Source organism: Protopterus annectens, chromosome 14.part0 (assembly GCF_019279795.1).
Source record: "Protopterus annectens isolate FY-2018-M chromosome 14.part0, PAN1.0, whole genome shotgun sequence".
NCBI lineage: Eukaryota > Metazoa > Chordata > Ceratodontiformes > Protopteridae > Protopterus > Protopterus annectens.
Window position 1 is genome coordinate 397,450,726 of NC_056748.1, and position 14,416 is coordinate 397,465,141.

The 14,416-nt window shown below is 46.5% G+C and overlaps 1 protein-coding gene across 8 annotated transcripts in view; it reads right to left on the reverse strand.

Annotated features, from left to right (window-relative positions):
• Nucleotides 1-14,416, reverse strand: part of MKI67 (marker of proliferation Ki-67) — a 404,744-nt gene that overhangs the window by 367,465 nt on the left and 22,863 nt on the right. For all 8 annotated transcript variants that reach the window (XM_044056164.1, XM_044056162.1, XM_044056163.1 and 5 more), the window contains exon 2: nucleotides 3,123-3,233. In XM_044056164.1, the coding sequence (XP_043912099.1) occupies nucleotides 3,123-3,214 (92 nt within the window). In that variant the 5' untranslated portion in view covers nucleotides 3,215-3,233. The remainder of the gene's footprint in view (nucleotides 1-3,122; nucleotides 3,234-14,416) is intronic.

Below are 14,416 nucleotides of genomic sequence, written 5' to 3' on the forward strand. Positions count from 1 at the left end.
GGGTCTCTCAGAGAAGGTTCTCTGGACCCAAAATTGCCAGGAGCCCCCTGCCTCTGGCACGGCGACCTCCCGTCCTCCTCTGCCACGGAAGGACTGGTTATCCGGAGCAGGTTGGGACTGCTGCGACTTCGGAACCACATCTTCTTCTGTCCCTTTTGGTTCTTAGAGAAGGACCTCTGGGGAGCTGAGAAGCGGACTCGACGGCAGACAGCGTCTTCCCATCCTTTTCGCTCTGGACAAGTGTCTCATGAACAGTCTTGCCAAATAAGGCAGAACCATCGAAAGGGGCATTCGCGAAGGTCGCCTTAAAGGGCTCAGCAAAATCACAATGGCGGAGCCAGGCCTGTCGCCTCATGACAAGGCCTGCTCCGCTGGCTCTAGCTCCCTCAGTAGCATGAGACAGCAGCCGCATAGATGTGTTGGATACAGATCTGAGAGTGGCCATTGGTGGAATAAACCTGCTTATCCTCACTCGAGATGGACTCGGGGAGATGCAGCGTACTCTTTAATCAGATCTCGCTGCATCCTAATGACATCGCCATGTAGTTCAGCGCTCTCAAGGAGAAGGTCGCTGAACTAAACACTCGCTTCCCAATTCGATCCATCGAGCGGGACTCCTTGCCCGGAGGATGGGCGGAGGGACTCTCCTGGGCCAATTCCCTCTTTGTGGCGCAGCCATCATCATGGCATCTACAGGGGACCCTTACTCCAGTGGGTGCGGTCTGATGGAGGAGAAAGAATGCGGTCCAGGCGTTTGGGATAGGCTCAATGGTGTCCGGATCCTTCCACGCCCTGATAGATATAAGATCTACCAGGGGTCAGCAGGAGGGGCACCCAAGAGGTAGAAGGGGCCGCCCCGAATGCCTCCAAGAACACAGACTCGTCCGAAGAAGCCTTGGGGCCAGACCACCCCTGATCCTTAACATCTCCATGATGTCTACAAATGGGGCGTCCTCAGGGGGTGACCTCGGGGAGCCTTCCCCTTCCTCCAAGTCCGTGTCTTCAGTGGCGGACTCAGGGAGTCCATGTGCCTCCTCTTGCACTTGCGCTTCGAGGTACTTCATCGGGGGCTGTCCGAGGAGTACTCTTCAGCAGATGGATGTTCCAAGGGAACCACTTGGGACATCGAGGCGGGCTGTCCCTGGGACCGGCTGGTGGGGGCCTGGCCCAACTGCAATGGAGTGCGGGATGGAGCCGTGGCAGGGACCGGGGTCCGGAGGTCCTCGACAGTGCCCTTTCCATAGCGTTGAAAGCCGAGGGAGCCAGCTTCTCTAAGCCCGAGCCGACCCCACTCGGATCCGGCGTGCGGATCGGTCGGAGCGAAACCGTCGGATCCGAGACCAGTGTGCTCCGACCTGGGCGGGCGAAGACACAAGCTCCCTCGGATCCGAGGCTCGGCCTCGGCTCCGAGGTCGGGTCCAGTACCGAAGCACTCAAGGATGGGGCGGATCCGAGTGCGCCGACCAATCGGATCCGACCCACCCCGGATCCAAATCTGCGGCGCCGAAACTCCGAACCCGTGGTATGGGTGGGAGAGGAGCTCTGAGGCGAAAAGGGTGAAGCCCCTCCCGGTTGGGGGCTAGGAGCACTCCCATTTGCATTTGGGCCTGGATGAATTTCCTCATCATCCGGTCCATATCAGCTTAGCTCATCGAAAAGGTCGATCTGGAGGAGGCCACCGGCGGACCTAGAGAACCGTCTCGGTGACCTCCTGGAAGGGCTAGCCTCCTCCTCCTCGGGTCCAGGAGAGAACCGAGGGAGTGGAGCGAGGAGGAGGAAGCTAGAAGGCACAGGGAAGCCGCTTAGATGGAGGAGCCGAGCTGGAAGCTTGGCTCTCCTCTTGTGGTGCTTCTCCTGTGCCTCTCCTTCTGTCTCTCCTACTAGAATCCTTCCCCTCCGGCATTTTTAAGGGAGGTTGAGTCCCAGCGGAGGGAGAACTGACAACAACAAGTTGCTGACTGGAGGGCAGAGGCGAAGCAGTATCTGGGGTAAAAGACCCGCCAGCACTAACCGACCTCCGTTCCTTAAAGCCGGGGTTGAACCCTGCACAAATGGTACAACCAGAAGACAGGTGTTCAACCCCAAGCATTCTTGCACGAGTGTGGCCATCTGCTGGGGACAGCTTATGGCCACACTGTTATTCGAAAAGACAGCCTTAGGGGCTTCAGACATAACACCTAAGGCCTAAACACACACACACACAAAACTACGAAAAAACCGAGAAATTTAACTAAAGAGGGAGGAAAGCCTTAACCACACACAACACTAACTATTTTTAAACAAAAATGAGAATTTTAACAATTTTCCTGTCAGAAACCACTTATCTCAAAACCACATGGGAGCTCAAGAATTCCGTTGCTTCTTGAAAAGCGGCAAAGCGAAATCTGAGGTCAGTCAGAGGCGTGGCAGGGTTATGGGTAAGAGGGAGGAGCTAGGAGCTCGGAGCCTAAGCTTTTGAATTGCCGGCTCGGATCCGAGGTCGGATCCGATACCCACAGGTTGCAGACGAATGAAGTCTTCCTACTTCAGATCAAATGATCAGACCCTTAAGACAAGGAACACAAAGTCCAGGAAGTCTTTTGCCAGGAATCTACCTACCACAAATACAACTTCCCTTTTTGGGACCAAAATAAATCACAGGGTATTTAACTTGTCACAAGCACGTCAAAAAAAAAAAAAAAAAAAAAAAAAGGTTCTCTCTCAGGCACCCAAAGCATGCAGGAGTAGAAGTATTAAACTAACAGAAGCCAGATATCCAGGAGGAGAATCTTGACACACACAGAAGGCACAGGATTCTGAACTTATCAAGCTAAGCACGCACAACTCAGGTGCAAATCACAACATTCACGAGTGGGACAGTGATCCAACAATTACCTAGCAAAGACTATGTTAGGTTCAAGTCTGAAAGAAACAAAATGTCTTACAAGTTTCATACTTCAGTCAAGAAGCACAATGGATTCATCGGCAGACAAGTTTAGAGAAAATGGATGGAAAATACTGCTTCACATGAAAACAAAGGAGGAAAATAAAGCAAGAAGAAACTATCTAGCACAGGATAAAATCTTTGATGGCAGAAACAGCCATGAAAGTGTCACTCACAAAAGTGGTCTTAAAAATCTTACCTTCCAAATAAGCAGGATGTTGCAGTTAAAGGATATTCGTTTCCATCCGCACCATTCCTCTTGATAACAACAATTTTACCATAAAGTGGCATTTTTCCAAGACAGTCTTACCTACAAGGGGGAAGAGAGCAGTCCAGCATTTATCACAGTAATAGTGTTCAAGTTAAGTAAACACAAGAAATGGTACAGTTTAAACCCATTTGCCTAAATTTTGCAAAATGTGGACAAAGGCATACATCATCTTCATACTTTGGCAAGACCTAAAAACATTCTAGACTCTTACTTGGCCTGCTATATATAGTTTCACCTTGGAAATTCTGCCACAACACACAGCAATCATTTTTCAAATCATGATCCTAGGCACATACAGTTTTTGGCTTCCACAACCACCTTTAATATTAATACATTTCACACAAGCTACTTCCTTGTAGCAAGACTGGGAGCAAGCCACCTGATTCACTTATCAAGACAGTGCTCCCCGGCCTCCAGTGAAAACAATCCCTGCCACAAAAGGTGTTTTAAACCCCATTTCAAAGACAGCAGATTTATGTAACTGCACAAGCCACAAGATGTTTTTAAATACAGATCACAAGGACATTACCTGCTTTTTTTTTTATTGCACACCATCTCCAAAAAAGGCAGCAATATGCATACTCTAGCAACAAGCTGCTGACATCCAGAACTTGCAATCTTTACGGACATTAAAAGTTGTCCAGCTATATTTTTAGACCTATGATGTTTTTCATAGGAGTGGAGTACCTCCTTTCCAGTCGCACCGTCTTGCCCCAATCACCATCACACACACTTCAGTTCTCCTAGTTGTAACCTATGACTCAATATGTCCTCTCTGCTTACCGAGCAATTAAGTCAGTTTTGACAAAGCACTGGACACAGCTTATCCTTGAAAAATGTTTTTGATAAAGCACCATTTTACTGTACTGACTTAAGTAAACGCAGTTCCAAACCAGTGCCACTATATTTCATAAGAATTTACTAGGCTAATGGCCTTGGGGCCCTTACAAGCCTAGCCAAGTTCTACCCTCAATTTCCATTATTAGCACCTATTGCCCCCTGTGGGACACAAGTGGAAACCCTGGGGTGAATTTTTGGTAACCCATCCAATCGTCCAGATTGCATTTGAAGGCAGCCAATGAGGTGCTCTATTTGACATGAAGTGAAGGCCTGTTCCAAAGGTGTGGTAATCTCTGGGAAATGCATCTGTCCCTCCAGCAGGTTCTATTAATGTCCCATACCAGGTTAAGGTCTTTAGAGTAAACCATGTACCATTTGACTTGCCCTGCTTTACTGGAAATGCTACATATCTAAGAGATTGCCTTGTATGAAAGGCTTTACTGGAAATGCTACATATCTGCAAGAGATTGCAGATAGCTGAAACAAAGTGACAGTAATTTCAGACAATCCATATAGGACTGATGCTGAAGACTTTGAATTTTCCTTGGGAGGACCTTTTGTTGTCTCCCAACTGACCATTCATTTCATCACTGCAACAATTACTTAACAAGCAGGCTGGTCCTTAACCTTGCTGTGGTTGAAAATGATCTAAATTCCATGTGCACTACCAGTTTAGTGCAGGCAAAAGCATTATGCCAGAAGTGAAGCAAAAATTCAGTACACACCACTCACTGGAAACTGCCACAAAAAAATTACAGAAAACAGAACTAAATACCAGAATTATACAATACCAGTGGTTAAGCCGCAACAAGAAAGCGGCAATAATTAAAATAGGTAAAAATTAAAAACTGAACACAAAATATCCAGATAGCAGCACTAGGACAGGAAGCAAATAAGCCAATGGGAAAAAAATGAATATGTTGTAGTTATGCTAACCATGAACAGCAACAGGCTGCAACATAAGAAGTACAGTGAAAACGCTTTTGGCAAACTTCAAAGATGGAGACAATACACACAGTAAACTGGCACCCATGGGGACAGATGCCTGAAATGCAGGCGCTACATCTTCCATCTGCTGGCTATTCCATTAGGTTTAGTTAGCAGCTAGACCTCATTTCTATTGGTTTCTTTAAAATTATCCGATCTAAACTGCAAGTATTTCTGCTTCTTGAACTGTTTAAACGGTTTAAAGTTGTTTTTGGACCTGCACTTTTTAAAGTTTGTCCTGTTTGTTGCATTTACCTGTTGAGGCTACACATTCAAGTGCGCTAGCCTGTGTTACATATTTATTGCATTTTCCTGCCGTTTGTTGCAAACATTATCCTGGTTTCCAGTCTTTCCTGACCTAGAGTAGTCCAAATACAGGCTTTGCTGTATTCTGGACGTTTGGAAAGTTCCTGTGTTGCCCATTTCCTTTCTTGGATAAAGGGAGGCTTCTTTGTTCACCAGTGGCAGTGGGGAGCTTAGAGCAGCCTATCTATCCCTGGAGGAGTGTTCCCAGCACAAGAATCTGGTAGTCTATTGGCCGTTTTGGGCCAATTTCTAGCTCTTTCAAGTCCCCCTGTATAAAACCAGCTTTGGCGCGGCTTTGCACGATTTTGCACATAACGCAGCTCCGCTTAATTGGGTTTAAACCATTCTCGGCTCCACAAAGTCAGCTCTTCACTTTTTCCCTTAGAACTGATTAGTTCTCATAATAAACACCCTATTCCTACTCTAAAGCCAAAAATTAAAAGCACTACACCCTCACAAACTCCCCTTGAGTACCTCGTTCCCCATTGGGCCTTTTTTTCCAATTATAAAGGAATTCCCAATACTATTCTAGCATGTCCAAAGGTCAGTTGTCAATCTCCTCTCCGGTCCAGCTGGTGAATCTGGGAATCTTGAGGCAATGTTACAACTGCCTCATGTACACAGACAACCCTCTCCTCCTCCCAACAAATTCCAAAACATGTGAGAGATGCAACCATATAGCCAAACTGGAGGCTAAGCTCTCTCAACTCAGTACTGGCATAACCAGGAGTAGAAGGAAACCACACTCACTACAATTCCAGTCTCACATTGGTTGCAAACCAAAACACAAACACAAAAGCATACTCTTGAGGCTCCAAATAAAAATCTGCCTAAGCAGCAGAGACCTCCAAAGCAGACACCCAAGCAACCGCTACCCCAAAACAAAACACGTGCAACACATAGCACACAAAGCCAGTGTGCCGAACAGTCACAGCCCTTCAGGCTAAACACACCTGATACACCTGTAATAGGTGACTATAGTCAGGCACACTGACGTCCCGCTCACCAGGCTGAACAAGGTCACGGTGAGCTGTCCGTCGGGCGCTAGGATCCACCACATAACACAAGCACTCAGGTCACTCCAAGGCAAGTACAAATATGACTCAGTCATTGTCCATGCTGGTGTGAATGACCTGAGACTTACCTCCCTGGACTACATGAAGAGACATAGAGGAGCACTCTGAGCATGTAGCCCAGGCCAGTATGACCCTGACCTTGAGTAGAATCTTACCCTCACCAAGAATGATGCCACAATATGAAGACAAGATGATCAATTTCAACAATTGGCTTAAGTATTGGTGTCATTCAAAGGGGATCCAATGCCTGTCAGCCTAGGATGACATGCTCGACAAGCCACTATGCTTCGCTAGGGACGGCTTGCACCAGTCACCTCTGGGCTTTCGGATATTGACAAAGGCTCTTGCCACCCACATAGTGCCTTTTAGGCAAGGCTCAAAAGACAAACCCACCTCCATAGGTATCACAAGGGATAAAAAAACTAAGAGTAATGCTACTGAACGCCAGAAGTCTAAACCTCAAGATGCATGCACTCGAAACTCTCCTTAGCATGGAGAACAGATATCTGTGCAGAAACCTGGTTCAAGGCTCCCGAGAGCACCCCAGCACTACCAGGTTATACCTCATACCATGCTTTTTGGCCCCAAAACTTGGACCGAACCACAAAAGGAGGGGGGAGTATCAATATTCGTCAAAGATACCCACACCTCCAGGTTGGTGGCACAGCACGAAGCAGACACTATCCATGTGCAACTAACAGTGGGTAAAACTGCCTTCCAGTTTATAGCCTGCTACAGACCACCCTCCCAAAAGTACAGTTTTGTACCTACCATAAATGTAGATGTTCGAGGATTCCCTTGCTGCAGTCCTGACTATTGGGTATAGTCCGCGTCCCAGTCGGCCCGAATACCAGAGTATAAGGCTGACGTCGGTCATGGCGCCTTAGACTGACGTCAGTACGTCAGGGTACTAATGCGCATGACCGACGTCATTTCCTCAGTCTTTTCTTGCCCCAGATGTCAGAAGACCCAAAAGACAAGTCCCAAAACAACCTGCACCAATAAACATGTACAATATATACAGTAATATATATACAAAAATATAAGCATGTAAAGGCACCTACACAACCACCCTGAAACACAGAGGGAAGGAGGGAGGTAAATTGGACTGCAGCAAGGGAATCCTCGAACATCTACATTTATGGTAGGTACAAAACTGTACTATGTTCTTCGTCTTCCCTTGCTGCAGTCCTGACTATTGGGTAGAATCCCAAAGCAGAGGAAAGGAGGCTGGCAAATTATAAAGTAGCAGGAGCTGACAACATGCCTTGTAAAACAGCTGTGGCAAAACCAGCTCTAGACTTAGAGTATATAGGCAGGTGATAATGCCTAGAGAAAGTATGCACTGAACTCCAAGTAGCTGCTTCCAGAATATCCTTAGTTGCCACCCCTTAGAAATGCTGTTGAAGTGGCAGTAGCCCTAGTGGAATGAGGCCTAATCCCAGCTGGAACCTCTTTGCCATGATGGGAATAACAAAATGCAATGCAAAAGCCAATCCACCTAGAAATAGTTTGTTTTGACACAGGTTTGCCCTGTGAACTTAAAAGCAAAAGAAACAAGTAACTGCTGAGACTGCCTAAAATCTTTAGTCCTGCTCAAATAATAGCAATTGCCTGTGTACATCTAAAGTGTGCAAAATCTTTTCCCCTTTATTTTGAGGATCTGCAAAAACGTAGGCAAATGAATAGTTTGGTTTAAAGCCACACTAGAAACCACCTTAGGCATAAAGGAAGGATTAGTGCGTAATGATACCCTGTCCTTATGGAAAATCAAAAGGGCTCTACTGCCATAAGGGCCTGCAACTCAGACACCCTTCTTGCAGAAGTAATAGCCAACAGAAAAGCCGTCTTCCATGACAAATATTTCAATTCAGCAGTAGCTGCGGCTCAAGGTTGTAGAGTAAGTTTTCCAACACAAAATTGAGATCCCAAGCAGGAGTAGGAGCTCTACGTGGGGTCTTATATTCTTTGCCCCTCTAAGAAACTGCTTGAACAAAGGATCGCGAAAACAAAGGTGGGTCACAATCATAGTGAGCTGAAATTGCTGCAGCATGAATCTTTATGGAAGAGAAAGACAAACCTTTGTCCAATAACTCAGTAAGATATTGAAGAGCCACACTCAAATTAGGCTCTGAAATCTCCAAATTCTTTGCTGTACACCAAAATAAAAATCTCTTCCATTTTCTGCGTACACTCTCCTAGTACTAGGCCTTCTAGCTTCCATAATCACATTTAAAACTTGTTGAGGAAGCTGAGACCTTCCATGTTTCAACACAGAATATGCCAAGCTGTGAGATGGAGAGATTGAAGCTTGACATTGAGCAGATGACCGTCCTTCTGAGATAACAGATGAGGAATCAGAGGTAAAGGCCATGGAGGCTTCTTTACAAGACTCCTTAGAAGTGGGTACCAGTGTTGCCGAGGCCAATCTGGAGCTATCAAAATCATCCTTGGCCTGTCCTGTCTGACCTTTAGTAATACCTTTGGAAGAAGAGGTAGAGGTGGGAAAGCATAGACATGAAGGTTTTTCCAACTGAAAGACAGAGCATCCACTTTCCAAGCTGTGTGATGAAACCCCTTTGTGCAATACTTTGGCAGCTGGTGGTTTAGTGGAGAAGCGAACAGATCTATGTCTGGAGTTCCCCATGACACTGTCAATTTCTGAAATACATGAAGATCCAGTTTCCACTCGTGGGGATCCATGATTTGTCTGCTTAATACATCTGCTAGGGAGTTCTGTGCTCCTGGCAGAAACCTTGCCTGAAGAGTCAGTTGCAGGCTTAACGCAGTCTCCCATAAAATCATTGCTTGCCTGCATAGAGGATAAGAATGTGTTCCCCCTTGCTTGTTGATGTACCACATGACAGTTGTGTTGTCTGTCAGAATCAACACCTGCCCTGGAAGAAGTAACTCCTTGAGCGCCATCAATGCAAACTGGACTGCTAACATCTCCTTCATGTTGATATGTAGATGCTGTAGTCTGGCAGGCCACTTGTCTTGTATCCACTTTCCATTTAGATGAGCTCCCCAAGCAGTGTCCGAGGCATCTGTCGTTAAAATCTGACTCGCCTCTGGCGGGTCACAGAGAGTCCCTTGTTTAGGTGACATTCCTGAGCCCACCACAAGAATTCCTTTTGAAGGCAAGGTATTATTTGAATGACAGTGTCCAAATCTTGGCAGTGCTGTGTCCATACATTTTGAGATACCATTGCAGCTTCCTCATATGCAGTTTGGCATTGGGAAGCACCAGAATACAAGATGCCATGAACCCTAATGCTTGAAGGACTGTCCTTGCAGTCAGCACGGACTGATGAGATAGTTGATGGAAGTAAAGTGACAGACTCTTTTGTTTGTCCGGGGTTAAAAAGGCCATCTGGGCTGCTGTATTCAGTCTCACACCCAGAAAGCACATGTCTTGAGAGGGTACTAGACTGGACTTTATTTCGTTCACAGAATACCCTAGGCATCTTAGCACTGCTATGACATATTCCAGATGCTGTAGAAGGTGTTCTTTTCTTGAGCCAGAATCAGGCAGTCGTCCAAGTAAGGATAAATTTGAATGCCTTGAAGCCTGAAGTAAGCTATCACTGGAGCCAGAACCTTTGTGAATACTCTGGGCGCAGTAGATAAGCCAAAGGGCAATGCAGAGAACTGATAATGAAAATCTCCAGTTCGAAACCGCAGATACTTTCTGCAACTTAGCCTTATGGGCACATGAAGGTAAGCTTCCTTGAGATCCAAAGTTACCATCCAGTGATCCTTGCCCAGCAGAGGTAACAATTGCTGTAACGTCAACATCTTGAACTTGGGAATGTCCAGATAAGTGTTGAGGATAGATAAATCCAAAATTGGTCTCCACGTGTTCCCCTTCTTTGGTACTAGGAACAGGCGAGAATAAAATCGAAGCCCCTTTCTGACACAGGGACTGGCTGAATAGCCCCTATCTGGAGTAACTGAGAAACTTGCTTGAGAGCCTCTTTTCTTTGTGGAGGAGGAACATCTGGCATGCCTTTGAAAGGGGCATTGTGTGGAAATAAAATCTGTACCCGTGATGAATGATATCCAGCACCCATCTGTCTTGAGTGATTAAATCCCAATTTTCTTTGAAAGAGACAATCTTCCTCCCAAAGGAGCTGCCAGGCGAGAGTCCACTGGCAGCTGAAAAGGCAGGTCATTGGTTCTGCTTACGAAAGGACTGACCCCTGCCCTCACCAGAAGTCTGAGCAGGTGAACTGTCTGATCTAGGCCTAAAGAACCTTGAGCCCTGCCCCTACCACGTCTAGATCTACCCCTAGACTGGGAACCATAAGCAGGATATGTCCACCCCTTAGCAGGCCAATTTCTACTAAACTTGGAGGCTGCACCTGCAAAATCTTTAACAGTCTGCATAGACTTAGCTTTGTCCTCCATTTTCTTTAAAACTGCTTCCACAGGCGGTCCAAACAACACATCAGACTGTAAAGGAGCATCCAAAATCCTGGTCTTAACATGCTCAGCTAAATTCTGATCCTTCAACCATGCATGTCTGCGAAGAACAGAACTAGTAGCAGCCACCCTCGAGGAGGCCTGAACAGCATCAAAACCACACTGCAAAGAATGCTTACCCACTTGTTCAGACACATGAACCAAATCCAGCAATTCTTTACACTCAATACCTTCCGCCAAAGCATCCACCTTAGATTTCAATTGTGAAAGGAGATAATTCTGATATTTCAGCATATGAAATTGACAATTCAACGCCCTCATGGCTAGAGTGGAAGAAGTATATACTTTCTTACCCCACCTATCCAAAGCCCTTGCCTCTTTATCAGAGGGTACAGGATTTTTAACAACAGAAGCTTTAACACCTTTAGGCCCCTGAGAAACAGTTTCTGGGTCCGCCCTGGGACTCTTAAACAAATACTTATGAGCTTGGGCACCCTATAATACCTATCAGGCTTAACAGGAGCAGGAGGCAAGGAATCAGGGTTCAGAGAAGCCTCTGCAAAAACATCCTCCACCACATTCAACACAGGAGGAATAGCTAAGGGCCTATGCTGAGGCAAAACAAGAATTCCCTAAGCCTTTTTCTGGAGTCAGAGTAATCTTGGCCTTCCCATTTAAAGTGCTCCCTCATGGAGTGAAGAGTCTCTGAAAATGAAAAATCCTCAGGAGGAGAAGCTGAAGGAGTGGAATCATCCACATCAGAATCAGAATAAGCAGGAAACTCTTGCAAGTCTTCCACAGAAGACTCTGAAGCCTGTGAACACTGTTCAAAACTATCAAACTCCTGTTCCACCCTAGGCCTCTTATCAGGTGGGGCATAGAACCTCTAATCAGAGTAATCAAATCTTCAGCCATTTTAAGCATATGTTTCTTAGGCACAGAGCCGAAATGCTAGGAGAAGCCCCTACAGAAGCTGAACTTGGCCTTCCTCTAAAAGAAGCTCTGGAAACAGAAGGAGAGGCCCTAACTACCTTGGGAAGAGAGGGAAGAACAGTTACCTGAGAAGCCCCTCAGCCTGGCCTACTTCCTGAGAGGGCACATCCTGTAACAGTAAAGTATCTGCCTGAGACTCCATAGAGACTCCTGGCAAAACCTCTGGCTCCCTGAGCCTTCTAAAGGACCGGCGTCCGGGACTGCGGTTCCTCACCCTAGACTTCACTGTTTTGTCCTTGCGCTTCTTAGATGAAGCAGGCGTCGGAGCATCCGGCGGCATGAGTATAATTACAACGCTTCCCAAACACTAACCTAGCACAATCAAGCCTCCTCTTAATAGTGCGCTTATTAAATCTAGCACAAGGCGGCAACCAACAACGTCGTGCTCAGGCCCTAAACAAGGTATACACAATGTATGATAATCCCTATGCGGTATCTGCTTCCCACAAGAAATACAGTTATTCACTTTTTCTGACATCCGGTAATATACTGAGGCAAGAATAAACCAAAATGTTCCCCAACGGGGTTACTTAGCCAACTCTGTACTCGGTCTGAAACTCCGGTGTCGGAAAATCTCAAACGCCAACCTGCACTCATAAAATTGCTTCTGCATCGGACCATGCGGCAAAAAAGACTGAGGAAATGGCGTCGGTCATGCGCATTAGTACCCTGCCGTACTGGCGTCAGTCTAAGGCGCCATGACCGCCGTCAGCCTTATACTCTGGTATTCGGGCCGACTGGGACGCGGACTATACCCAATAGTCAGGACTGCAGCAAGGGAAGACGAAGAACATCCCAGGAACCCCACCTAGGCCTTCCAGGGGACACTGGAAAATATGAAGGTTTCTCCAAAACACCATTATATTGGGTGACTTCAACTACCCAAACAGACTGGGAGCATTACTCTAGCTCCAACACCCTAGCCCAAAGGTTCCTAGAATTTATAAACTCAAATGCTATGGAACAACTTGTTACCACTCCAAGAGGGGAAAACATACTGGACCTGATCATCACCAACATGGGGACTCTATGCTCCAGACCAGAAGTGTATCCCTCACTGGTAAGATCAGACCATAAACTAATCTCACTAGATATTCACATCCCAACCCCACCCCCTGCCCAGAAAACCACAGTGAAAAACTTCTCTAAAGCAAATTTCACACTCCTCAAAACAGAGGTGGAATCCTTCAAAGCCCCCGGGCCTGTGGAAAATACGGCCCAAACCACAGAATCCTTTATAAACTCATTCTATGAACACCTTCAGGAATGCATGGATCATGCAATCCCAAATAAAACCAAGACCCAATCCTCCAAAGGCAGGCATCCTGTCTGGTGGACCCCAGCCATAAACAAACTATGCAATAGAAGGAGGAAGCTACTACATGAGAGCGCAAAATCACAAAAAGGGAAGGCATCTCATCAGTATTAGCAAAAAACTACAGGCATTCATAAAATCGTCTAAGGCCAGCTTAGAGAGAAAATTGCACAGGACACCAAGGATAAATCACAAGGCTTTCTATAGTCATGTTAGGAACCTGGGTGGGAATTCCCAGAATTAGTCCAAAATGACAAAAAAATACACCGAACCCACAGACATTACCAACATCCTACCAGACAGGTTCAGCGCAAACTTCTTCCACCTCCCCACCAAAAGGGCAAATATCTATCCCTGCAGAGTGCTGCTCCCTGACATCTCAGACGCTCAGGTAAGAGCCACCTTCTCCAAAGCAAAAACACACAGCACCAATGGGACCAGACGGTGTCCTGGGCTGCGTCCTACATGAATTCCAAGAAGAGCCAAACCCAAACATAAAACTACTGTTCAATCTCAGCCTTACTACAGGATATGTACCCAAAGAGTGGCGTACAGCAACAGTGGTCCCTCTCCACAAATGTGGTGCCTCAACGGATCCTGGAAACTATCACCCCATAAGCCTGACTAGCTTGGTCTGCAAAGCTATGGAAAGGATCATGGACCTCAAAGATATTGGGGACCTACAGACACTGGATCCTACCAGGTTCGGCTTTGTTAAGGGCAGATCCTGCCTCTTAAACCTGGTCGATTTCTTTGAAACTGTCACCAAAGCCATTGACGAGAGGAAGGTGGTCCACACAGCCTACCTGGACCTCGCAAAAGCCTTCATAGGTTCATACTAGGCTATCTGCCCTAGGGCATTTATAAGCCTAGCCAGAATGTGTTTGGCTTTTGCCACCCATTTTAAATATTTTGCTATGCCCTTTTTCGAGGTTAGTATACTGTGCCTCTTGTCTAACAGTGACACAGAAGTGATACCCGGGGTAAACCTACGATCCCCTATCCACTCATCAAGATTCCTCTTGGAGAGAGGAAATGAGGGACTCTGGAATAAAATCCCAGTCCAGGTTAGGCAGAGTGGGAGCCTCTGGGTTATGAATCTGTCCCTCCTACAATACCCCACTCGGACATTATAGATAAGCTCACCAGCTATGTCACTAGATGGGTTGCAAACTGGCTCAAGGACAGAACCCACATGGTTATAATTGCTGGAGCCATGTCAGACTACAAACCAGTTACAAGTGGCGTCCCACAAGGCTCAGTCTTGGGACCTCTCTTGT